The 25,517-nt window shown below is 44.2% G+C and overlaps 1 protein-coding gene across 3 annotated transcripts in view; it reads left to right on the top strand.

The window, feature by feature from the left end:
* The window catches only part of ITPR2 (inositol 1,4,5-trisphosphate receptor type 2), a 1,735,249-nt gene that overhangs the window by 1,436,448 nt on the left and 273,284 nt on the right, over positions 1-25,517 (top strand). For all 3 annotated transcript variants that reach the window (XM_078674117.1, XM_078674116.1, XM_078674118.1), the window contains one exon: positions 9,808-9,933. In XM_078674117.1, coding sequence (XP_078530243.1) covers positions 9,808-9,933 — 126 coding nt within the window. The remainder of the gene's footprint in view (positions 1-9,807; positions 9,934-25,517) is intronic.

The following is a 25,517-nucleotide window of genomic DNA, read 5'->3' as shown; positions in this document are numbered from 1 at the left end:
CCGACCCACCTTCGCCTGACCCAGGACCACCTCGCCTTCAGGAAACAGCTCAAGACCTGGCTGTTCGAGCAGTAGCGGACCCCCCTCCCCAAGCGCCTTGAGACCCTCCGGGTGAGTAGCGCGCTATACAAATGCTTGATTGATTGATTGATTGATTGACGTTCAACCTCCCTCCCCCGCGTGACAAGAAGCCGTGAGATTAGAGTATAGCATCATACAACAAGCTAATTTTTGTAGCCCGTAACCTCCCGCATTATTTCGAAGAGCTGTTAGAGTGTACCACTGTCATCTGCAGCATCTAGAGGGTTAGTCAACAGATACGTCGTCAGTGGGGACCAGGCGTCCTTGGTACTAGAGGGAGCTGGCAATTCCTCCGCATAACATGCCAATCGGTCCCTGTAAAATGTCAAATCATGTAGTCAGTCTCTAATTTTAGGGGCTTTTTGCCTGCCCATGTTTGTGCCACTTTCCTCTTGGCCAATAAAACTGCTATCAATACCAGTCGTTTATTCTTTGGTTTAAAACGCTTAACCAGACCCAGCAAGCAAGCCAAAGGGGAGCACTCCACTTCCTCCATTATCATGTCAGTTAATGCTTGTGTGACCAACACCCAGAATTCCTTAATCCAGAAACAATCCCATGTGAGATGAAGGAAGTCTGTATTTTGTTCCCCGCACAGTTTACATCTTGCTGTGTCTCGCAGGTCATACCTCTTTACCTGAAGGGGCGTATAATACAACTTTTGTAAATATTTAAAGTGAATAATGCGCAAGTTGCAATTGTCCTTCAGCCGTTTTGTCATCAAGCCGCTGAATTCCCAATCCTCCTCACTGAGAGCATTACCTAGAGCCTGTTCCCATCGCTCTCGGGCCTGGCTGAGTACAGGCACAGCATCGATTGCATGGTTTGATATAATCGGGTGACTAGCCTACCCTGTTAGGGACCATACAATAAGGTCTGCAGGGAACTCAAGGTGTTTGGTGCAGTGGGGTGATTGGTATTAAAAGCCTTGAGAGCCTCCCGCAACCTATAGAATGTGAAGACTGACATTAGCGCTCCCTGATGCCTATCGCTGATCTGTACCATTGTGATGAAGGAGCCCTCCGAATATATATCGCCCATCGTAATTATATCCATATCCGCTAGAATCTCCAGCGCCCATTTGTCCTGAGTCACCGAGAGTTCAGGATGATGTGCTATTGGAAGAGCCGAGGCATAGACCAGTTGCCTACCCGCATGTTTCGCCATGGCGCTCATGCTTGTGCCGTGGAGTCCGCAGTGCACATGTCTTTAAGGGGATAGGTGGTGCGTGATTATGAGATTAATGCCACTAGGGATCCGGACTCATGTCATCAGTCTCAACTGCTACGTGTGGTATGAATGGTGGAGGAAAGAACCAATTGTGGGCAAATTGGGCTTGTGCGCTTAGAGAATACAAGTACATATCAGGCACTGCGAACCCTCCCTGTGAATATGGCCTTGTGAGAGTACTCCAACTACACCAGGATTTCTTGCCTGCCCAGACCAGTCGCAATATTGTTAAGCGCAACAGTGTGAAGAATGCCCTCATTAACTTAAAAGGGATGTTGGTGAAGAGATATAAAAACTGGGGTAAAATTACCATTTTTGTAACCGCTATTCTGTCCGCTAGCGAGAGAGGTAAGCCAATCCATCTATTCACCTGCTCTTCCATGGAGGTGCGCACTCTGCCAAAATGTTCTCTTAGCAACATCTCTGAGTCAGAGTTTACCCATAGCCCCAAATCCCTAACAGGGTCTGACGACCATTCAAGTAGATATTCTATTGGGAACTGCGGTGTACTCGACGTGAGTGGGAAGAAAGAAGATTTTCCCCAGTTAATTTGTAGCCCCGATAAATGTTCATATTTAATGTATTCCCGGATAAGAGGCTGCAGATTCTCTTCTGGGTCTCATATGTACAGAACCATATCATCCGCATACATGGAGATTATGAGATGACGTTGACTCAACTGAAGAGCCACATTTGTGTATTTCTGTCACACCACACACGCCAGTGGTTCCATTACAATTGCAAATAGGATAGGGGAGAGTGGACACCTCTATCTAGTCCCTTTGTGTATGTGAAATTGTTGAGAGTGGTACTTGTTAAAGTATACCCTTGCCAGTGGCTCTGTGTAGAGAATCTCTATGCATCTACTGAAGGGGAACAGCAGGCCCATCTTCTTTAGAGTGTCAAACATATACCCCCATTTGACCGAATCAAAAGCCTTAGCGGCATCAAGAAAAACAGCTATTGCTCTGCACTCCGGGTCCAGCTGGTGCAAAACCACAAACCGAGTGCGTAGATTATGGGATGTGGACTGAGATGGAACAAAACTCGACTGATCCGGGAGGACCACAGCTGGCAATAGGAGATGCAATTTGGTGGCTATAATCTTAGCAATTATTTTAGTGTCGATATTCAACAGTGAGAGTGGACGATATGGCTCGCAATTATGTGCCTGCTTCCCTGGTTTCAGCAAAGTCACTGTGAGTGCTTCACGTAGGGTGGGGGAAAGCCGACCTTTCTTCTACCCCTTGCTGTACATATTCACCAAATGTGGGGTTAGTATGTCCACATACTCCTTATAAAATTCCGCAGGCCGACCATCTATGCCAGCGGCCTTATCAGATGGTAACTTACGTATGGCATCTTTCATGTCCTCTACTGTGAGAGGTTGGCCTTCAGAGAGCCAGGCTAATGCTTTGTCCTCAAAGAAATCCCCAACCTCTTCACTGTCAGCTTCCTCCCCGGAGCCCTAGAGGGAGGCGTAATAATCATGGAAGCCTTCTACAATATCTGGGGTATTATAGTACAGTGTCCCATTTGGCCCTACCAGTTCCGTAACATAATCCTGAGCTCTCACCCCTTTGATTTTTGCGGCCAGAGTAAGGCCAGAGTGACCATCCTCACCATAAACCCTAGCCCTCCAGCATCTGGACAAATGTTGTATCTCCTGCTCCGCTGTCTCGTGATATTCAGTTACTAGTGTCCTAATCTCTGCTAGTTTGGATGCGTTCAGGGAGCTGGCATACTCCTGTTCATGTTGTTTTATCTCAATTTCAAGATGATACATGCATGTTCTCAGCGTCTTTAGAACCCCAAACTGAAGCCCAATACAGATGCTCACCTTAAAGTCTTCCCAAAGTGTGCCTGCATCATCCACTGTGCCCACATTTTCTCAAAAAACAATTCAAGAGCCTGGTGGGATACACTCCCTAAAGGTCGGATCCAGAAGAGACGAAGGCTGTAAGCACCATTGGAATAGTTGATGATATCTAGCCGGGATGTTAATATCTAACAATACTTGTGCGTGGTGGGAAAGCGTGCACGGCATATGTCGCATCCCAGTAACCCAAGATGCCATTGGCTTCGAGAGGATCCAACAGTCCAACCTGGACCATGTTTTGTGGACAGCTGACATGAAGGTGCCCTCTCTAGTATGTGGGTGTCCGTCTCTCCAAATGTCTCTCATGTGAAATGTATGCATTATATCGTGTATCACTTTGGTCGAACGGTTATCCTGCCACGGGGTGGTTGCACTTCTATCTGCGTCAGGATTCAGATATGTGTTTAAATCACCTCCCAATATCACGAAGTCTGATTGCAACTAATATTTTAGTTTTGAGGCATGAGTAGAAGTCAGGATCGGCAATATTTGGGCCATATGTGTTGCTGATCGCGAGTATGCTTCCTGCCAGGTTCCCCTGAATCAGTGTGAAGGGCCCCAGATGGTCTGAATCTGTGGAAAGTAGTTTAAATGGCGTTCCTTTTTTGACCAATATCATCACCCCTCTAGCATAATTAGAGTATGAGGCGGCAGCCTTTGCCATCACCCAGCGACCGCTGATTCTGTCCTCCCTAGTCCATGTCAAGTGTCTCCTGCAGTAGTGCTAGCTGCACCTGGCCTCTATCAAGGTATACAAACACCTGACTGATCTTCTTAGGATTATTCAGTCCCCTCGCGTTCCACGCCAACATTCTAATGTCACCCTCTGAGCCCCACAGATTATGACAAGAGTTTGACATGAATGCACTTGTCCAGTGAACTGTAAACCTGAATCCTATAATCTTGTTGTACCATTTGTGTCACACAGCTGAGAAAACTTAACCACCACACCCACCCCCTCCCACTTCAGCATCCCAATCATGCCAACAATCATACCCCAAATAACAGTGCAAAGAAGAAAGCAAACCTTGTGGGTATCACCCTCATGAGGAGTGGCCAGGGACCATTAACCCACCTGCAAGCAGGTGTGGCCAGGCCGAATTACCTTGGATCCTTCCACTTACAGTTTTCATTGTTTAGCCGACAAGCACCGGCTGCATATAACTAACAACCCCTGCCAATATTAACATAACCGTACATGAACCAGACCCCTGTGATCAATGCCCCCCAAACAGAACATCATAGAATATGAACATTAGTGCAATATATGTTACCTTTCCTTCCCGCTAGGGTCGCTCTATAAGGGAGGCACATAAGTTCCTGGCCGGGCCCCGCATTGTCCAGCTACTGCTTAAACAGGATATATATGTGCGCACTCTCTCTGTGTTGTTCATAAGACCATGCACCAAACTCACATTAGAAGTAAATGGACTCCCAACCCTTGTAGCCTTGCGATTATCCTGATGAAACCCCCCCGCATTTCCCTGATACTATGATATATTCCCAGAATTTCAGATGTCCTGTGATGCACCGACCTCCCTCCAATCACATATGTGAAAAGACACCCCACATAAATGGTGTCTAGTACCAAAAACCTATGCCACAACGGTGCCACCAACAGAAATATATGCGTCATAATGCGACTGAGAAAAATTCAGTGGCCACAATTGCTCACATGACACAACACTTAAACAATGCAACAATCTCCATCTGAGTGCTAGGTCCATTACTTCATGTCCAGCCCCTTATGCAGAGTCAAAATGTCCATTTACACACAACTTGAGAAGAACAGAATCACCTACAGTCCTGCGTGGTTATCCGTATGTCTGTGTAAGTAAGCCCCTGCGTTCATAGCCTGCAATCAGGAGACCTTGTATAGGCTGAGCTCTAGTGAGTGGGGAACTACCTCACCTCCTACCAGGAGACATTGGGCAAAAGTTCGTAGAACATCACCAACTTTTATTCCTCTGAATCCGATCTCACCGAGGGTGTCGCTGACGTAGGACTCCCTGTTGCCTTCCTTTTCGCATGCACTTGTCGCAGGAAGTCTTGCGATTGAAAAATCTTCACCTTGCCATCCATCTTAACTTGCAGTCTGGCGGGTATAGCATGGCGTATGGTATCTCCAGCGCTTGCAACTTTCTTTTCAGTTCCGTATATTCCCTGCGGGCCATCTGTGCCTCCACTGTGAAGTCAGGGAAGAAAGAAACCACATTGCCCTAATAGCACATGTTCTGCTTTTCTCTTGCGAGTCTGTGGACCGTGTCCCGTTCTCTGTAGTTTAAAATCTTTGCAACGATAGGTCACGGTGGCGCACCAGGGGGTGCCTGGGCACCAATGAGCGATGTGCGCGTTCCACGATCAGAACTTGCGAGAGTTGTTCTCCTCCAAACCTATCCTTCAGCATGCCCTCTACATAGTCCTCCAGACATCCAGTGTTTGTGCTCTTAGGTACTCCCATGATATGTAGGTGACGCCTTTGAGAACACGCTACCAGGTCCTAATTTTTGGCCCTGATGACCTCCAACAGCTTCTCCCTCTCATTACATTTATCAGCCGTGGAATGTGGCTCATCTTCCACCGCCGAGATGCGTTGTTCCGCTGCCATGAGCCTTTGGCCCTGTTTGTCCATTTCTGCCGCCATGTTATCCATCCTGAGGGACAGATTGTCTATCTTATTGTCAATCGCCTGCAAACTCTGCTGTATCACCTGTAGCATGGTTTCCAGCATGGGGGATTGCGATTGAGGCTGTTTCTTCTCTGACTCAGAGGTTGGTTCGCGCGCCGGGCTTCAAACTTGTTGTTAGTAAGATTTCCCCATGATGGCGTGACAGAGGGCAATTGCAATGAACTGTACACACGGTATATTCCTACTATGCTGCCCCACAAGAGTATAATCAGCAGCTAAGTTTTCGTGGCCTACTTCACCTCGTGAAGCTGTACTATGCTGTGCTCAGTCGCACTTTTCCGCCAAGATTTGCCGATCTTACTGGCAGCTCAATCTGGTGTCGGTATGTGGGTCCACTATTATCAAGTGACTGTGCGTAGTATCACACCAATGTTAGTGAAAGAGCTCGCTGGCTGGTGTTGCTGCACTTTTTCAATCAGGCCCCTAGTGAGACCATGCTTCTGCGTGCGTGCCCGCAAGGCTCCCAGCTTATTGTAAAATACATTTCCGAGCTCATACATCAAGGAAATCAGTGCCGCTTGCCATCTACAGGTGGATGTCCACAATGGGAGCGCCCCGCGGCTGTTTGCTAATACGCCCCATCTAGAAGTAGGAGTCTGGTGTATCCCACTCACCGCACCGCGCGATTCAATGCCGCTTGTACAGCCGTGTCCTCTCCTCACTCGTGGCAGTTCAGGCTATGCATCTTCACCGTCTCAGTGCTCGGGGACAGCTCGCCGACGCCCTCCGGCACAAGGACATCTCTGTCCTCCATAGCCGCGCTGAATGCCAGCCACAATCACTCACTGTTCCACTCCAGTACCCCAAGGTGTCCGGGATCATGTGAAGACCTCTTCCACGATAGATCTCCCAATCTGGATTCTGCTGCTAGGGGTAGCACGACTTCAAGCACAGAGCACGTCCTGTCTTCCTCCCCCACAGAGTATGTTACTGCCCGACCCAGCTGCCATCTTGTGCGCCCTCGAGGTTTCAGGGAGGAAACAAGAACTTGTGCTTCTACCTTCTCTGCTACAAAATCTGGCACTGCTGCACTCTAGGTGTTTCCTTGACAGTTCCGCTTCAAAGAGCTGACATTTGTGGGGCCTGATATTTGGTGGATACGCAGATATTTAACAGGTCATTAAACCCGCTGGCAGAGCCTCACTACCGTGTGGCCCCATCTTGCCTCGGGCTCGCTCCGCCACCCCCTCCCCCACCACCCCAACTGTTATAATACATTTGCACACATTTACTACTATTAGTACAGCGGTCAAATTTCAGTTTTGCATTGCAAGTCCGATATATTAACACTGTTCCCTATCTCATGTATTGCATGTGGCAGTTATTTTGCACAGGGAACAACTCTGCTAATAGTCTTGAGGCCTTTTCAAAGTGAATGTACCTTACTGAACAAACATAACCCCTTGTCACCTTTTCGTTGATGAAAAACTTGTTAAAGCAAATACACATGAAATAATGCAATGGTGTAAACCATAATGCATTGAGTGTAATATGCTGTTTATTACCATTGCAGAGGGAGAGAATGGACATCATGTCCCACTCGAGGCATCACTTCTTGTGAAGCATGCCTTTTTCCAACACACAACAATGGTAATAATTTAGCATGAAACCCTGTGCATCAGCATGTGTGTTATTTATTGTGATTAGGCTTACATCTTATGTACATGGCAGCCTTATATATGTGGTATTAAACCATGCAATTAGTATAGGTGTGCACTGTTTACTGTTTAGGTAACTCCCTATAAATTCTGTTATGAGCGCTGTTCACCTTGAAAATTAGAATAATGATTTCTCTACGGAAGACAGAACATTCTGATAGTGATCCCTTTAAGTAATATGCAAAACAATGGTAACTGGGAGAGTTACTTTGTTTTATGCCTTTGTCATACATATTTTTCTTAATGATGTAGTCATAGAAAGGCCTTCAGAGTTTCCTGTTATGAATTACCAAAAAGGGTGACCTGATCAAGAAGCATTTTTCATAGTGCATGCTCTTTGCAAAGGTCTATTGATAATAAATTAAGAAAACGTGTTTTCTTTATTTTATAGTTAGACAATTGGGCATAATGCCCTTGGTTTTCTCGTTCTCGATCATGCTGTTGTTATTCTAATTAAAACAATTAAGAAAGTCCAGACGTAGGATCCGGGCTGTCTGAGTTTGCCCTATCCTGTGCAATTCAACCTCCCGAAGACAAAAATTCTAGTCGAAACCATATAAGTTTATTAAAAATTAGGATCATTACAGATGGCAAAGGAGTGTTAAATAATGCAGAATTAGAAATCTTAAGTCAAAATCCAAAAATGCAAGAGAATTAACATAAGGTCACTCTCTAAAGCAAGTAGTAGCCAGACCCAAAGTATAGTTAAGTAATAGAACTGATATTGAATCGGGCTCTAAAGAGTGAGCCACAAATGCTAAGTTCTACGTTTAAAGCAACAGACAGACTGACATAAAGTCTGCTCAGTTAGGAAAAGAAGAAAAGCCAATGTATAAGACAGTAGACAGGCTGACAAAGTCTCTAAGCAAGTTCAAAAAGCTCTGGCACATAACGTTTGTAGAGTTTTAAGCACAGAAAGCCATATTACAAGCCAAAGACCAATTAGCATTAAAATACATTAGATACATCAAATACAATACATGTACTATGCACCTACTTTGCTGCATATTGTAAAGTGGTGTGCATATGAAATGAAGTAGATGGCAGTGCATCATTGTGACTTAACAAACAATAATACTTTTATGTTTCAAATGTATTTTCATTCAAACCTAAAAAAGGGCCTTGAAAATTACACCATACAAGAATATCCTGGACATGGCTTCCTGGCACATTAATGCAATTACTGTTTATAAAATAAACCTTGCAACGAATGAGACTTTTATTTTGATGATTTTCTGAAATGGAAAAGTACACAGAGAAACGGATGCACGTGGAGAAAGTTCATTCCCGTTAAATAAAAGTGCATTTTCTTCCTGCAAATGTGAAATAATGTCAGTGCAAGCTGGTTGAAGCGAAATCAGGCTAGCTTAAACACATCTAAATTAAGCATTATTTTCTAATGATTAAAAACGCTCTCACAATGCTAATGCAAGAACATCTTCAGTAGTAGTTGCTTGCTTCATTGTATGTGGTAATTTGTTCTCCGGGACCTGAGAATTGACTTAGGGTTTTCTCATTGGAGTTAACACATTTTAACTCCGGTATTTATTTAATAGTAGCATCTGAAGTTTTTTCTCCTGAGATAATCTAAAATGGGCCGTGGCCTGCAAAGCTCTCTTTACAAGGGCACTAGTGTCTCCTGGTAGACGGCCTTCTGATCTCAAACACATTGCAGAACCCTTACATATTACTTTACAGTTCTATTTCACCTGATAGGGTATGTACGTATTTCTTGTTTTAAAGAAGATGACTGGGTTGGGGCAAGATTAGAGCAATGTGCCTTTCCACTAACTTGTATAACATTTAGAAAGCACTAAAAAAGCACCTACATCTATTTTTGTATTTAGCATCAACTGTACTTCTTATACTCCCGTCTCTAAACCAATTACTTTCTCGTGTACCCTCCAACACACTTCATCTTCCCTTCACAAAATGAAAAACATTCTGAGCAAGCAATCATCCACCTGGGTGCTGTACCAAAATAACAAATTAGGAGAGACTGACGTGTGTCATTTTGGAATTTACATATAGGCCCTCACTTAAAGTTGATTTTTAGATTTTAGAATAGGTTCTGCAATTGAACTGCTCTTTCATGAGCCCTAAGAACATTAAATGCTCATTGACAAAGCTCTTCCTTCATCCTCATTAAAATATAATTACAATTACTCCGCTCATGTTTCTCGAGCAGGCATGTATGTCTTGCTGCTTAATGTTGCTTGACCTCTGCTTGTTTTATCTGACCATTCAACAGTGTTCTTTTCCTCTTTTAGATAACCCAGGATTATTTTGGTTCTCCAGACACATTTCTCTCTGGGGAAGTATTTCCTTCAATTTGGCTGTGTTTATCAACGTGGCAGTGGCCCTCTTCTACCCCTTTGGAGACGATGGTGATGAAGGCAAGTAGTTTTATGTTTGTTTAAGCGTATGCATATTATACACATGTTCCTGGAATAGTAAATACAAGCTTGTACATAATGATCATAAACTGGCTTTTATACAGGACAAACTGTGAAGAACTTCTAGGACTGTATTGTATAATGTTCTCTGTTGTCAAGAATATAGCTTTACAAGTACCAATTCTTATATTGCGTTGTTAAACATATTTTCCGCATAAATGTGGGTGTCCGTATGTTTGCATTATATACATACTTTGTGATTTTGCATAATGTGGCCTTGTACTTGTGAACACATATTTAATGTCGGAAAGAGTGTATAGTGGACTGTGAGTTGAGGTTAAGTGAGCATGGTGGGGGAAGGAACTACATTTATGGTAGTAGCTTTATTGGTTTAATACATTTTCTTTGAGGTTTGCGCCATGATCACCATTGCATCATTTGACTTTAGAGATGCATGGCTTCTCTAATGCTTGATGAGACCCTGGTTTACAATATGCCCTCTTTGCTGTTTTGAACAGGGTACTGGGGGCAATTGGTAGCTGCCCAAGCCCCCCTTTGCCCAATTTTTCTGGAGGGTTTATGGAGCCCTGGGATAGAGCTCATCTGGTGCCCGTGATTCTGTGTGCTTGACCTACCCTGTACTTTGTTCACGGGTAGATGTATCAGTCTCTGACCTCACCTTGCTCAGTGTTCGGGGGCATTTGGGTTCTTGAGCACCCACGCCCTGCATAAAGTCAGCAGTCTATCAGTCAGTGTCGATAAAGGTTGTCAGGGATGTTTACCCTACAAGTATTCTCTTATGGAGTAGCACCCAATCAAATGAAAAAATGATATAGCATATGGAAATGTGTGTAATCGTCAATTAAATGGTTGAATCCTTTTGTCAATGCCTTTCCTGTGACAAAGGATCTCAGCCAACACACGTTTCACTCCCCCATCGGGCTTTTTCATGGCTTTCGTTGGAAAGGATGTACAGACGTTTTGGTACAGAACTCTCTGCCAGGCCCTATTCTCTCAATCTTTAAGTTACAGTAATAGTGGGTCTGTAGTCAAAGTACCAGTCTCAATGCGATCTGTTATAGAAAGCTCCAGCCCTGGTGCCATGAGGGGGTGAACACGTTGCCTGTGACCCCTCTGGCGCAAGGAAACCAACAAAAAAAGAATTTAGACATTTAACCAACGACCAAGCTCTTACTTTTCTCTGCTGTACATTTCAATGTACTATACTGTTTCTTAATTTGATTAGATGCTATTCCATAAGATCGTACTTATAATGCAAACATCCCTAACTTCACACTTTGCCTGTTCAAACCATAACCGTGGGGAGGGGAATACCCCCAAAGGCGATGTATTTGCATGCTGAACCTTGTATCGAATTATATCCTGGTCAATTACCGGATCCCTTAAATTCCAAGGCCCCTCGTTCATGAGCTAAAATGTATTAGTCACTGCCGCCTGACGTACACAATGTGAGGGTTTGCATGTGGAGACCTGAACAACTCCACTGGTACATGATTGGGTGCATTAGTTGGTACCCACCTTCCCAAAGAGTAATTATACTGCATTTTCCCTACCAAGGGGGGAGGGTGCCTTATCCCCCCTCGCCTTGCCCACGAGTGTGGAGTATTTTGTGCTCTTCTGACCTGGAGGATGGAATTTGCCTGCTCCAGCCAAAAGTGCATGAGAAAAATTGCCAATTTTGGGGGGTTATTTAGTGCCCTCTTTTTCTGCCTTGTTCAAGATTGGTCAGCAGTTAAGCAATGGTCTGTTACCTGTGAAAGCGTCAAAAACTGAAGTTCTCATTGTACAAGCTGTCTTTATCTTTCAAGATATAGCTTAGTTGTTTAATAGGCCTCCTGCCTGTATCTCTGAGGAATATGAAGCTCCAAGGAATTAACCCAGCCAAGAATGACTCAGCCTTGTCTACTGCCTGAAGTAAATGAAATTAACACAGTTAAGTTGGGAAATAACACCCTTAAATATAATACTGTGAAGCCACAGAAAAGAGAGTAAGTCAGTACACTTATAGCTTAAAGAGTAAGTCCTTGCTTGTCCTTAAATAAATGCAGAATGTCAGGGATATGATTTGCAGTTTATCAGTCTTATAGGTCAGCCTTTCTTAGCCTTTTGACTTTTGTGGGCCCCTAATGAGTCACTAGTGTAGTCAGCCTCATGTCACTTGTCACCACAACAATTTTTGCTTTTTTTATTTAACAGTACCATTTTGCCTACGCTTATCAAGTGAAAATGCAAATCTAAATACTAGAATAAAAAGTGCTGCTGCGCAGACCAACAGGGCCTACAAACAAGTGTTACTTACATGATATGGTGACTATTTGGAATTTGCCTCAATTTCAGTGGTGGCTAGCCAAAATAATGTCTCTGGTCGGACTTTTTTGATCAGAGTCTGACACAGACTCAATAGTGTTTTTTCTTCAAAAGTTGGTTTCTTTATTTATGATCCTCTTTTAAAAAAAAAATTTTTTTTACTTCTGCTTTTTTGTTGTAAACAACATGTTTTGTCCCATCCGGCACTTCCTCAGGGCTTGTATTGATATTCTGTCTGTGTGCGAACATCATGGAATTGGAATTACTGTAGGTATTTTCTTAATGGCTCCTGGTGCATAAATCTTCCATCCAATATAGGATGAGACCCTTTATGGTCCAGTGAGCGATGTTGCTCATACATTGCTTTTAATGCTGAAGCTACACTTTTTCACATTGGGAAGATCAATTCAGCTACTGCGACAAACAGACCGAATATTAATACAAGCCTTTAGAAGTTCCGGAAGGGACTAAACACGCTCGCTGCAACAACAAAAAAATATATGTTTTTAAAACAGAGAGGATCATGAATAAAGCAACCAACTGTTAAAGAAAAACACTATTGTGCATTATGTGACCTAGTTGCAATCTATTGTTTGACTTTACCTAACTATTTTGCACATTACTAGAAACTATGACAAGTTTTGGGTTCTCAATCATTCGTGTTTAATATTAATTATTGAGTCTCTCCTTTGAGGAAGATTAAGCTGAAGGGTCTTCCAGACTCGTGCACCACTGTTTCCAGATTTTAACTGTAACCCACTGTAGTGATGGGTGCGATAAAGTCTTGCCTCAGTCTCTTTATGTAAATAATTTAGCAACCAAGTGATAAGTTAACTGAAATTGTTTCAGAAACATTTGAAGCTTTCACAGTCATTTCTGGAATTCTCATCCCTGGAGTAATTTAGCTTGCCCCAGTGGTAGAGAGCTGCACTGGCCTCAGAGGCCTAGGGTAATAGGGCAACCCCATCGGTACATTGATCAAGGCTGGTCTATAAGGAACATCCTTACCTGGCTGCTATATTGTAATGAGCAAATATTTGCCATATTTGAGCAGCACCTAGGATTACTTTCAGGTACAGCATTTTCTCTGGTTCAGGTTTATGGAAACCTGCTCCTAAGCCAACGTGATTTTGGATAATATTTCAGTTGTCCCATGCCATACTGCCTTCTAATTGTGTGCTTTTGATTGGAAAATGGTGGTGTCCTATTCACCATCATGATCTATTTTTTTTTTTTTTAAATGTGCCCATATGAAAGGCTGATAATATATTTCCATCCTGTTTTTATTTTCTCTCCTGCGTCCCAGCTGGTCCTTAAATTCCGCTTCCTCATACGTCCCATGCAGACCCTTCTTGTGAGATCAGAAATGCACACGGAGACTGGTGGTGTCTGCGTTTCTTTTTCTTGCCTTCCTGTGCATTGGAAAGAAATGTTGGTCTTCCAATTGAGCTGGAAGGGGGAAGCACTGTAAAATACCAGCCAGACTGTGCTTACCAGTGCTGATAACCTCCGGCAGCCAATCAATCAGGGTTGGTGAAGCACAACTACTCACTTGTGAAAGTCTTAAGAAGCTGTGGGGGGGAAAGGGAGGCTCCCTAGAGTGCTGGTTTCATCCGAACAACCGGGTCTTGAGGTCCTTCTTGAACAGTGGCAATGTGGGAGATTGCCGAAAGTGGATGGATAGGGTATTGCAGGCCTTGGCTGTGAGGTGGTAGGAGGAGCACTTTCCCCCAAGTCTAGTGGACGGTGGCCAGAGAGAGTAGCGTCTTTTGGGTACGTGGAAGGAGAGGCGACTGTTCAGATATGCAGGTCCGGTGGTGTGAAGGGCCTTGTATATGTTCTAAATGTGGGTGAGGAGTTTGAAGGTTATTCTTCTTTCGACTGGAAGCCAGAGGAGATCACGCAGGCGTTGGGTGATGTGACTGCAACAGTGGATATTGAGGATCAGTCTGGCTGAGGCGTTCTGGACAGTCTGGAGTTTGCAAAGGAGTTTCTTATTGATTCCAGCGTAGAGGGCGTTGCCGTAGTCCAGTCTGCTGCTGATGAGTGTGTGATGGTTTTTCTAGATTCGGTTGGGAGCCATCTGAAAGTCTTTAGGATCATGTGGAGGGTGTTGAAGCAGGTCGAGGGTATGACGTTGATCTGGCCGTTCATTGTGAGCAATTAGTCTAGTACGATGCTGAGTTTTTGTGCATGGTCCATGTAGGTGGGGGGATTCCCATGGCGGAGAGCCACCAACAGTTGTTCCATGCGGAGGGGGCGATGCCAAGGTTGACGAGTCCTGTTTTTTCGGAGTTGAGTTTCAGGCAGCTGTTCTTCATCCAGGTGGCGACAGCTATCATCCCCTCTTGGAAGTTGTGTCTGGTGATGTTTGGTTCATTGGTGAAGGAGAGGATCAGCTAGGTGTCGTTGGTGTATGAGACGATGTTGGGCCTGTGGTTCCTGACAATGGTTGCGAGGAGGGCCATGTAGACGTTGAAGAGGATGGGTCTGAGGAAGGAGGCCTGGGGGCCTCCATAGTTGGTCTCTGTCGGTTCCGAGAGGTAGGGAGGGAATCTGACCTACTGAGGTCTGCTGGTGAGGATGGAGCGGATCCAGTCGAGGGCCTTGCCACGGATGCCGGTGTTATGAAGCCTGGTGGCTAGGGTGCGGTGGGGGACGATGTCGAATGCAGCCGAGAGTTCCAGGAGGAAGAGGGCTGCAATTTCACCCTGGTTCAGGAGGGAGCGGATGTTGTTGGTGGCGGCGAGTAGGGCGTTCTCGGTGCTGTGATTACTTCAGAATCCAGATTGGGAGATATTCATGGCTTTGTAAGTTTCAATGAAGTTTGCTAGCTGGATGTTGATGGCCTTTTCGATGACCGTGGCTTCGAAGGGAAGCAGGGAGATGGGCCTGAAGTTCTTAAGGTCCATCTGGTCCGCAGAGTGTTTCTTCAAGAGTGGGTTGATTTTTGCATGTTTCCAGTCATCCGGGAAGGTGGCGGTCTCGAAGGAGCAGTTGATCATCCGACCTAGTTTGGGAGGGATGGTAGGTACGGCTCTGTGGAAGAAGTGATGTGAGCAGGGGTCTGATAGTGCTCCAGAATGGATGCTCTTCATGCTCTTCGATGTGTCTTCTGTCGTGAGCGGGATCCATTTTAGCAGGGTTTGTTGGGTGACGTTGCATGAGGGGGGAGCTGGAGCAGTGAGGTGGTCTTGGTTGCCGAAGTTGTCTTAGATCATCTTAATCTTGTGGTGGAAGAAGGTGCTGAGTCTGTTGCAGAGGCCTTGGGAGGACCAGCCCATATTAAGCACTGGCAGCCATAATATATTTATTCAGCTGTGAAAGGGACATTACGGCATCGCCCAGCCTGCCTTATCCTCCATCTTCTACATATGGATGCAGGAGCTTTTCCCAGGTGTCTTGGTAGGATGTACAAGAGAGCGGGGAGTGCATGCTTCCAATGTAAAACTGTTAAAGCTGATTACTGCCCCATGGTTTGGATACTCCTACCGAGGACAGACCACTGAGAAAAAGTAGTGGCAACAGTTTCTGAACTCAGAGAGAAATCGTTTACATGTCCACCACATACGTGCTTATTTGCAATATCCTTAGTTCTATACTTTAACAGAGCTATGAGGAAAACAAGAGCTGGTGCCATGTATGTCATTGATGCCGATTGGAAAATACCAGTGCTTCATTTTCACTCAAAATCAATAGAGATCGTTAAAAAAACATATGGATACCAGAAATGAAGGACCAGTGCAGCTGAGTGCTGCCCTAGTCCACACTGTTGGGGCTTCCTATCCTCTGCAGTGCAAATGTTTGAAAAAGGCAATTCCAAAGACAAGCAATCACAGTTCGATCCACAGAGTACAAACAATTTAAAAAATCTGTGGTGAATGTGATCACCAGGAGCGATAGAAAAAAATTACAAAAAGCACCTAACTATACCATAAATCATAATAGTTCCTGAACCTCAGTGGGGATGAAAATAACTACTGTTTTAAGAGCACAGTGATCACCTTAAAGACCTGGGACTGCAAGCAGAGCATTGCCAAATCACATGCCCTCCACATAATGCCTGCCACTGATGGCTGAATGCTGTAGGCAGTACTTACTGAAGGTTCAGGAACTAGGCAGAGGTTGGATCAAAAGACAATGCACAGCGAGTATGGAGGCAAGACCACTCCCTCCCGCGACCCTGCAATGTGTAACTTCAGCCCAGGTGCAATGGTTCTGAGAAGAGGGAATCTAGGAGCACCTAGTGGCCAAACCCCTCTGTCTCTCGCTTAGTTACTGTATTACCTATTTATGAGGTCATGTTATGCACACTTTTTTAACAAAGGATCCTTCCATATTAGATCAGGTTCAGGTCATATACAATATTGTACAAAGTCAGAGAGAGGCTACACATACATTGACAATTGAGCACTAGCTCTGCGTCGTACCTTCTAGCTCAGTGGAAAACACCTAAAGGATATTACGATGTTAAAACCCCCTCCGATGAAAACTAGATCTTATGAGGCCCCTCACATTCACTCCCACTATTCATAGTAACGATGAGTAAAATGCACATGACCACCCTTCTCAAATATGAAATTAGACTGAACATCCTTACGACTTTCACAAATCTGCATGCGCACTTTCCCAGCTGCTTCCAAGTTCTTATGACTTCACATCTGTAATAAAAAACACAATAAACAACACACAACACTAGGTAGTTGCATTATCATGCAGCTGCTTATAGTGCCTCGAAGTATGATGGAACTTCATGCAGAAAAAGGTTAATATAAATGTTATTTCATTATGGTAATATTGCAAAAGTCATTAAGTGTAACTTAAAGTCTAGAATGTAAAAACAACTTCATAAGTCAGGGTGCAAACCCAAATTTAATTAGCGATTGTAAAATGAAACAGAAAGAAATTGACACATCACTTCAGCTGCTGGCTGGACCAGCGTGTGCAAGGAGGGGCGGGGTCGGGCCATGGGAGGGGGAAGGAGGAGTGGTTGGTAAACTTTTAAGTGCGCATAGCAGTTTGGTCGGCCATCTTAGGCCAGCCAAACTGACATGCGCAGTTCGAATTCTCCAACCTAGCTGTATTGCACAGCCGAGTTGGAGAAACAGCAAACAGCAAAGACTCCCTGTGCTGAGCAAGCGTTGATCCAGCCCGTTCAGGCCAATCCCCATGATGTTCTCTTGCTTGAGAGCAGCACAGGGATTGTTCAGGGAGTCTGTGATACTGTCCCAGGAACTGCTGGGACCATGGCCAGGAACTGGGTGCAAAAGGATCGAGAGGCATGTTTATTATTAAACATCCCCGCCGTGCGCTCCACCCGCGCTCGCCCACCCCTCAAGTCCCCTCCATCCGCCTCATCACTCTTCATCTTTTGTCAGCCGCCACTGATAAATAAATCAATAATAAAATATAATTTTATTTTTCAGCTGCTGACTCTAAGCCAGTGGGGCGATGCTCCTCCGCCATTGTTGAGGAGTCGCCGCTGAATCACATGGTGTCCATGTAGCCCATCTGAACCCACATGGGCACTTAAAAACAAACAAAAGAGGGAAAAAGAAATAGAGCAAGATAAACACATAAACAAAACATAAACGACGTACAAATGCAGTTTACATTTTAGTAGAACATGTGGTGCTTAATCCAGATGGTTTAGGACTCTGCTGCGCTGAGTCTATTACCGGTGGGTTGGTCTACATATGCCCAATTAAATCTCCAAAAGATAATAGAGTTAAGTGCACCTTTCACTCTTTCCATTCTTTCTCCTCTACCTAAGCCTGTCCCTACTACTCCCACCCAGGACTATCTGAGTATTACTCTCTCTTGCAATGTTTGATTTTCCTCATTTATGCCTTTCTTCATATTGCTAGACATAGTCCATTTGGGTCTCATGATGCCCATGCTTTGAAGTCATATGATTTCGCAAGTAGCCTGGAGGACTTCGCTCTCTGTGAATCTATGTATGGTTCTTACTGATGTATCGAGAAAGGCCTGAGAGGGCTGAAGCGCATGGATGATGATCTAGCCATGTATTCTGCTGAGAAATAAAAAGAATGAAAAGCTGAGCGCCACTGATAGCTCACTACCTATTAGAGCATTTAGAAGCATCCTCGTAGTTATGTTATTTGCTTGTTGGATGACTCTTAAACCAAAATTTCCAAAAACGTATATTTGCATGCAATTCTGTAAGGAAAAGTTTATAACGCAGATTCCGAAAGTTGTATTTCCTATTCAGACTAACCTAGGAATGTTTGATGTCTACTAGAACAAAAACAAACACTGCCTAGAATTACATCAAACTTGGCAGGAAGAGTGTTTCTCTTAAATCCTTTGATTTGGTTGTGTGAAAATCTGTTCGGTAGCTTTTGAAGAAATGTGAGCAAATTTGTGATATATGTAGGTTTGGTACACAATTCCTGATCAGAAACTGCCACAATTCATCTCTAAGAAATCGGTTCATTGTTATTTCAAAACTGCTTTGTGTGCAACATTAGTTCATGTTTAGGTTACTGCTGCCTTTTTATCTATATTATCTTTGTAAAAACAGATTTCAGATTGCAGGTTTTGAGTCTTTAAAACTGCTAGTAATGATAAGATTTTGGGTTATTTCTTGGTGATGTCGCTACTAACGTTTTTAGAGATGTCATGAGTAGTTTAGGGAGTGTCAAGCCAATGTCTATGGTTGTGCAGCTCATCACAGCTCGCAAGTGTACATGGTTGAGACGTAGGAAATGTACATTCATTGAGTGTAAGATTCATGGGAAATGTACAAGCTTCTTTTTATAATACTGAGAAGTTACTCGTCTTTGTATCTAACCATGACATTTACTCATGTAATATTTTCATTTTCTTTTGGTTTTGTGAAGATGTAGTTTATGAAGCAGAGAATCCCGACACCTGTACTGGCATTTGCCTACACCATGAATGCAATATCCCCAAACATATAGCCACCTTGCATTGTCTCTAGTCACATGGAATAACTCCCAACTACATGATGTAGGTAACCATTCCACCTCCTGTGCACATTCTTCTGCTCATCATAACACTCCTGTGCATGGCAATGAGCACATGCAGTCCACTCCGTACGCGTAGGACCCCACCATTCAACATGTAAACATTTAGATATAGCTTTTCGCCATTTCCTGCAAACAGTGATGGGTATGTTGTGGGCCATGCAAAGAAGGAGCTTGGCACAGTCCATGACCTTAAACCTAGTACCTTACACCCAGATTTCACTAGGCAAAGTCGTGCCTTGATGAAACTGGGTATGGATCATAGACGTTGGCCTTATCCTGGGCTGAGTTTCACCTGCCCCAAGTGTCCACTATTCAGAGTCTTCAACAAAGCCAAACAGCCACTTGCCTCACGGGTGGGCATTGGACCACAGTCTGCTGATGTGCTTTTGCCTCCAGTGCCAAGACTGCATGGTCTTAGAGTATTGTATAGCAACATATGAATAGCATTTTCTACCCCTTTGTGGGGATCTGAAGCACTTGCCTACTTGGGTGGCAGGGTACACCTTATAGGGTGTGTCGGTGTAAGTGTGTTGTCCTTGATCCTATGTGGGAAGTGTTTCCAAGTGGTGCGTAATACCCACTGAGGTGCAGTGATCATGTAATGGAATACAGCACTTGTGATATGTAACTTGTGATGTGTGAAAAAGTGTGAGATAGATGTATGCAGTTGGCGGTTTTCAGTACGCTGGCAGCTTTAAACTACTCTGCCGCTCTCTTTACGCTATTTCTTATGACTATAGTAACCACTTAGATGGTTACTGCACTGAGATTTCCATTCTCAGACATTGTGAGGAAAGTTTATAGTCCTGAGTAGCCATCGATTGGAGGCAGACACACAATTATATTGCTAAAAATATGGATTCCGTGGGGGTGAGTAGACTCTTGGCTCTGATTATAATGGCTGCCTGATATATATTACCCATCAACATTCATAATCTTTATTTCTGTAGATGACCCTCCCTAAGACTGTACCATCAGAAGAGATGAGCCAACAGGACTATGAGCATCTTTTTAAATGCATGTGTCCGAATCGGAAAATAGGACTGGATCACAACATAATTCTGCAGTTTTAAACCCTGCAATTCACAAAATCTTTTTTTATACAGTGTGCTAAACCCCATTTGAAATTCCCCTTACAAATCACAATAAGGAGGGGAGCAAAAGGGGCGTTCCCTCTTATTTGTGATTCATAATGTGATGTTTTGTGTCCACCTTTTGTGGTTGCAAACCATTGAACAACTACAGACACCTCAATGAAGGTGGTAATGGATACACAAAGCTATCCTTGTTGGATAATTCCCCCCTAGGGAATTGACACGAGGTGTGGGGTGCAGTAGGCAATGGACTAGAGACCACTGGAATTTCCCCCATGTCTTCTCAAATGGCAAACATTTTTGTTTTTAAAGCAGTATCTGTTCCTTTAACTAAAATGCTCTCCTTAAAAAAAAATCTCCTTTGAGAATTCAAACAGTAGGCTGTTGTTCCTTGCATGCCACCAATCACAGAAGGTCACATATAGCGAATAACCTAATTATTATTCGTTAATCAAGTCTACTGCAACTGGATGTTTAGTAGCACAAGTTACTAGATTTAAAAATACAAGAAACTGGTACCAGTTACACCTACAAACGCACTTGTACCAGCTGCATTCTAGGGGCGTGCGCATTTTTTGACTGTAGCACAGTCTTGCTGCACAGAATATACACCCACTCATTCCTTTTTGGGAATTTTGATTTACTTTCAAACATCACTTTATGTATGTTTGTGGTCTTACAAAGCAACATGTGTTTTCTAAGCCGTTACGCTTAAAATGTCAGCTTTCTACCAAAAATAATTATCCTATGCTTACGGCTGGGCTATCACAGTAGTGGTGTTTTAGTGTTGTGTTATTCAGCATATCCCGCAATTGTTTTTGTTTTTTTCATTAGCCCTTGTAATCACAAGAAAAATGAATTCAGCATTTCATGTGCTGAGGGTCCTTTGCTGAGCTCTACAAAGCTTCCTTTTAATTTACTTCTGCAGTCGCTGAATCTTGTGACATGGGAAAACTGCCACCTTTTTGTGCCCATTCCCGCCATTTCAGCTTGTCTAAACATGTTCTATTTTTGCTTTTATATTGCTTTACTTAAATAGACCAGACTTTATGCTAAAATGTTATCACCTGTGTCACATTGTTGAAAACATTGTTATGTTGATAACACTTCTGAATAAGCAAGTACTCCAGGAACTGCTGAGCACGGCAAACTGTGAAGCCGACTGTGCTTCAGTTACCAACACATGTCATGGTAGTGGCCACCACTGGGTGGTGGTACTGAGAGCGTATAGGCACAGTGGAGGATGATAGAAGGAAAAGGGTGGTTTTCAATATCACAAAAGCCACAAAAGTGCATGGGCTAGAAGAGTCACCACCCTGTTTTTTATATATATATATATACATATATATATATGTATATATATATATATGTATATATATATATATACAAAATGCAATAAAAATCTGTAAACTGCTTACATAAGCCCTTTGCTCAATGTGCTGCATCAGACAACCAGGGGACGCATTAACACATTATCACTGTTTGCGCCCGGGGCACCTTTTAAAAGGTGTTCCTGGTGCAAACAGTGATAATGCACCCCATTATGGTGTATGCGCTGCCCCCAGGGCAGCTGCGGACCCGCGCTGCCCTGGGGGCAGATAATTCATGTGAAAACACGGACAGCCGCTCCATGTTTTCACATTGCAGGCGGACCCGCCTGCACTTTCAAAGGGGTTTCGAGATCCCCTTGCAGACAGGTGCAGTCACCGCCTGCACCCGCCTGCAGGGGGATGTCTGGGGGGTCCATGGGACCCCCTTTGCCCCCTGTAGAAGGTTGCTGTCAGGGGGTCACACTGACAGTGCGCCACCTTTTAAATGAGGCACTGTCCGAGCGCCTCCTGAGGGCTTCTTTGACTCTGCTTCCGCGTCTGTAATACGGTGTGGGTGCAGAGTCAAAGGAATTCCCTCATATGTATAGGGCTGGCCCCTATGCAAGTGAGAGAACACCCTCTGTTGATAGCGCTGGTGCTTTAAGTGCGCCAGCGCTATCGGTATTATAGAAGGGGAAGCACAAGCGTCTGCATCCCCTTCTGTAACACCAAAGTGCCCTGGGGTGCGAAAGCAGGCGCAAACTCCCGTTGCACCCCCGGGACACCATCTGTTATACGGCCCCTGGAGTGAAACACCTGATACTTGAAACTCTGCAGCCTTCTGAATTTTCACATCCCATCTCTAGGGAATCTGCCTGATCTGCGTTGAACCACCCCAGAGTTTTCACCTCTCTATGGGCCCTATCTTTGCTAGTATTATTACTGTGTACTTTGACACAAATATTTGATATGACAGTGTGTGCTCTTTCCCTCACACTACAGTGTAAAATTGGCTTCATGCAGGTGGTTTAATTAACCGTCCAGTATGTCCATTGCAGGTTGGCCACAAAATTGTATCAGTGACAATAATGTAATTTGTGGGCTGCAGTGTGTATTTACCTCACCCTCATGTATGAAATGTATTTAGCTTCAGGGAATAAAATTGTGTTGTGGTTGGGCTGTGATTTAAAAGCACTACAATAATACATAGCACAGGAAAATCTATTTTCCATTTATAACAAAAACTTATTATTTATTCGCAAATTCATCTGTAAAGTATGCCCTGTAAGCTCAAAAGGGCAGAGTGTGGATGCTTAATATATACAAATGTGGCACACTATATATTGGGACTAGTATGCCCTTGCAGTGTACCATTACCAAAAAGCTGTCCTTACTGGTTGCCTGGGGTGTGTGCCCTGGTCAAGCACCAACCACAATCCTTGTCAAAGTAAGGCAGTGCTGGCTGGCATGTCCCGAGAGTGGTGAGGCAGGTGGCAAAACCCCCCAAAAAATAATACATTAAATAAAATAAAACACACCTATCTTCCTGCAACGAACGTTTTGCCCTCAATCGTCTTCTCTCCTCGAATCAGGCTCCCAAGCCAATCCTGGCGCTGCTCTTGAGAGAAGCGCCCTGATTGGAGGGAAAGGCGTCTGTCTTAAGACAGCCGAGTTTAGAGGTTTAAAGTGCGCTTGTCTGGCTGGCCATCACTAGATGGCCGGCCAAAAAGACGTGCACTTTAGACAAGTACAAAAGGCAGCCCACACTTCTCCTTGCTGCTGCTGCCGCCATTCAGGGGGCCACCCATGACACTTTGTTCAGGACGGGGTGACGAAAAATAAAATGGTAATGAATTAACGTCATTACAATTTTATTTTTCATCTCTGGGGGCAATTCAGGGGCAGACACTCCTCCGCTATAAGGGAGGAGCCTACTCTGGGGTAAGACACAAGCAAACCCCAATTTAATCTGTGCTCAGCCCCCTGGTATCTTGCACGGAGCAGTCAGGCTTAACTAAGAGGTAATGTGTAAAGTATTAATGCAAAACACCACACAAAAAAGGATTTCACACCAGGTTCGAATACTAGAGCTGGGTTCAATAAATAAAATAAGACCATAACGACAAAAATCCAATCTGTAGAACCCTAGATATTAATTTTTAAAGATCTTAGTGAAAATAACTACAAAAAGCATGAAGAGCCAACTTGGGATATCTGGTCACGCTGGACCAGGTCAAAGCCATAAATTCAGGCCAACCACGAAGGAGCGCTGGTCGACTACAGTCCCCAGATTAGTCCCACAGAAGTTTTACCTTCTCAAGACAGTGCCATGAGTCCTGTTCACATTGCAGAGGGTTGGGAGGAGCAAGGAAAGCATTGTGGGATACTAGAGCACGAAGAGCAGACCAAGCATGGTGACTTGTCGGCTGGATCTTCATGTTAGCTGTCCCCCGCATGTAGTTATTGCTGGAGTGCGACGAGTCAAGCTGGCAGTACTTCATGTAGAATTGTTTTGCGAGCGGCAAGGTCTCGGTGCGAACGACCCTTTTGTGGTCATAAAGAGCCAAAAAGCTTGATTTGAGCCTGCGGAGTCACACCGAGGGTACAGGACCTATGGGGCACCATTTGGGGGTCAAGAATTCGCTGCAGCTGGTACAGGATGTTGAGAAGCATTTATATCGCTGAGGCTCGGATCAGGAGACCAGAAGACGAGCTCTTAGAGTCACTATGGTGTCCTAGGTTCAAGATGAAGTTGCAATTTCCGTTCTCCTTTCCTAAACATGAGGGCAGTAGGTCAGCAAAGCAGGGCAGCAGTCCAGCAGAGTGGACGTCTTTACAGCAGCAGTCCTTCTTCCTGGCAGAGTATCCATAGGTGCAGAAGTGTACTGAAGAGTTGGTGTCTGAGGTCCAGTGTTTATACACAGTTGTGCATTTGAAGTGGGGAGAAGCTTCTAGAGGCATACCTTCGAGGGGCACAGATGCGCTGCCTTCCTGGCCCTATAGGGGATATGCAGCCCTTTGTGTGGAGACAGGACAGAGCCTATTCTGGTGTAAGTGGGGTTGGGCCCAGCTTCTCCCTCCCATCCTGCCAGTGATGGCGCTGCCGGTCACACCTAAACTCCCCATTGTTTGTGACTGTCTGAGAGGGATACACAAGGCCCCACTATCGGCTACACCCAATCATGTGACCCAGAGCAAGGCTAAATGGCTGCAGGCACGAAATGGCTAAGGCAAGAAAATGTCAACATTTTAAAAGTGGCATTTTCAGAATTGCAATTTAAAATCTGACTTCACCATAAGTTAGGATCTTAAATTGTGATTCAAGAGACACCAAACATAAACAAGTTACCTCTTCCCATTTGCAAATTACACTTCTAAAATGTAATAAATTAACTGCAATGTTATATTATGGGAGAGATAGAGCTTGCAGTAGTAAAAAAGGGAATTGAAGAATTTTTCACTGCCAGGACATGTAAAACTTACATCTCCAACTTTTTAAATACCTTGCATTCTGACCTGTTCAGGGCCTACACTAGGGGTGAATTATATGTATTAACAAGCATTTGCAATGCAATAGGACTCACATTTACGCTAGTTTGAGATATTGGCATTGTAAATGAAAATGCCTTTTTTTTGTTTTCGTTTTTTAACACATACATAAAAGGCGTTGTCATTTATAAAACCAATAGCTCAAACTCGCGTAAATGCGAGACCTAGTGCATTGCAAATGCTTGTTAAATTTGGGATCCATTTCACAGGGGAACAAAAAATAAAGGAACGGGGGAAAGAGAGGATGAGAACTATTCCTTGAAGTCACAGTTTTCAGTGAGTAAGTGAGG

This window comes from Lissotriton helveticus, chromosome 1_1 (assembly GCF_964261635.1).
Source record: "Lissotriton helveticus chromosome 1_1, aLisHel1.1, whole genome shotgun sequence".
NCBI classification, from domain to species: Eukaryota; Metazoa; Chordata; class Amphibia; order Caudata; family Salamandridae; genus Lissotriton; species Lissotriton helveticus.
The sequence above is the reverse complement of the archived record's forward strand: the minus strand, read 5'-3'. Positions and strand labels throughout refer to the sequence as shown.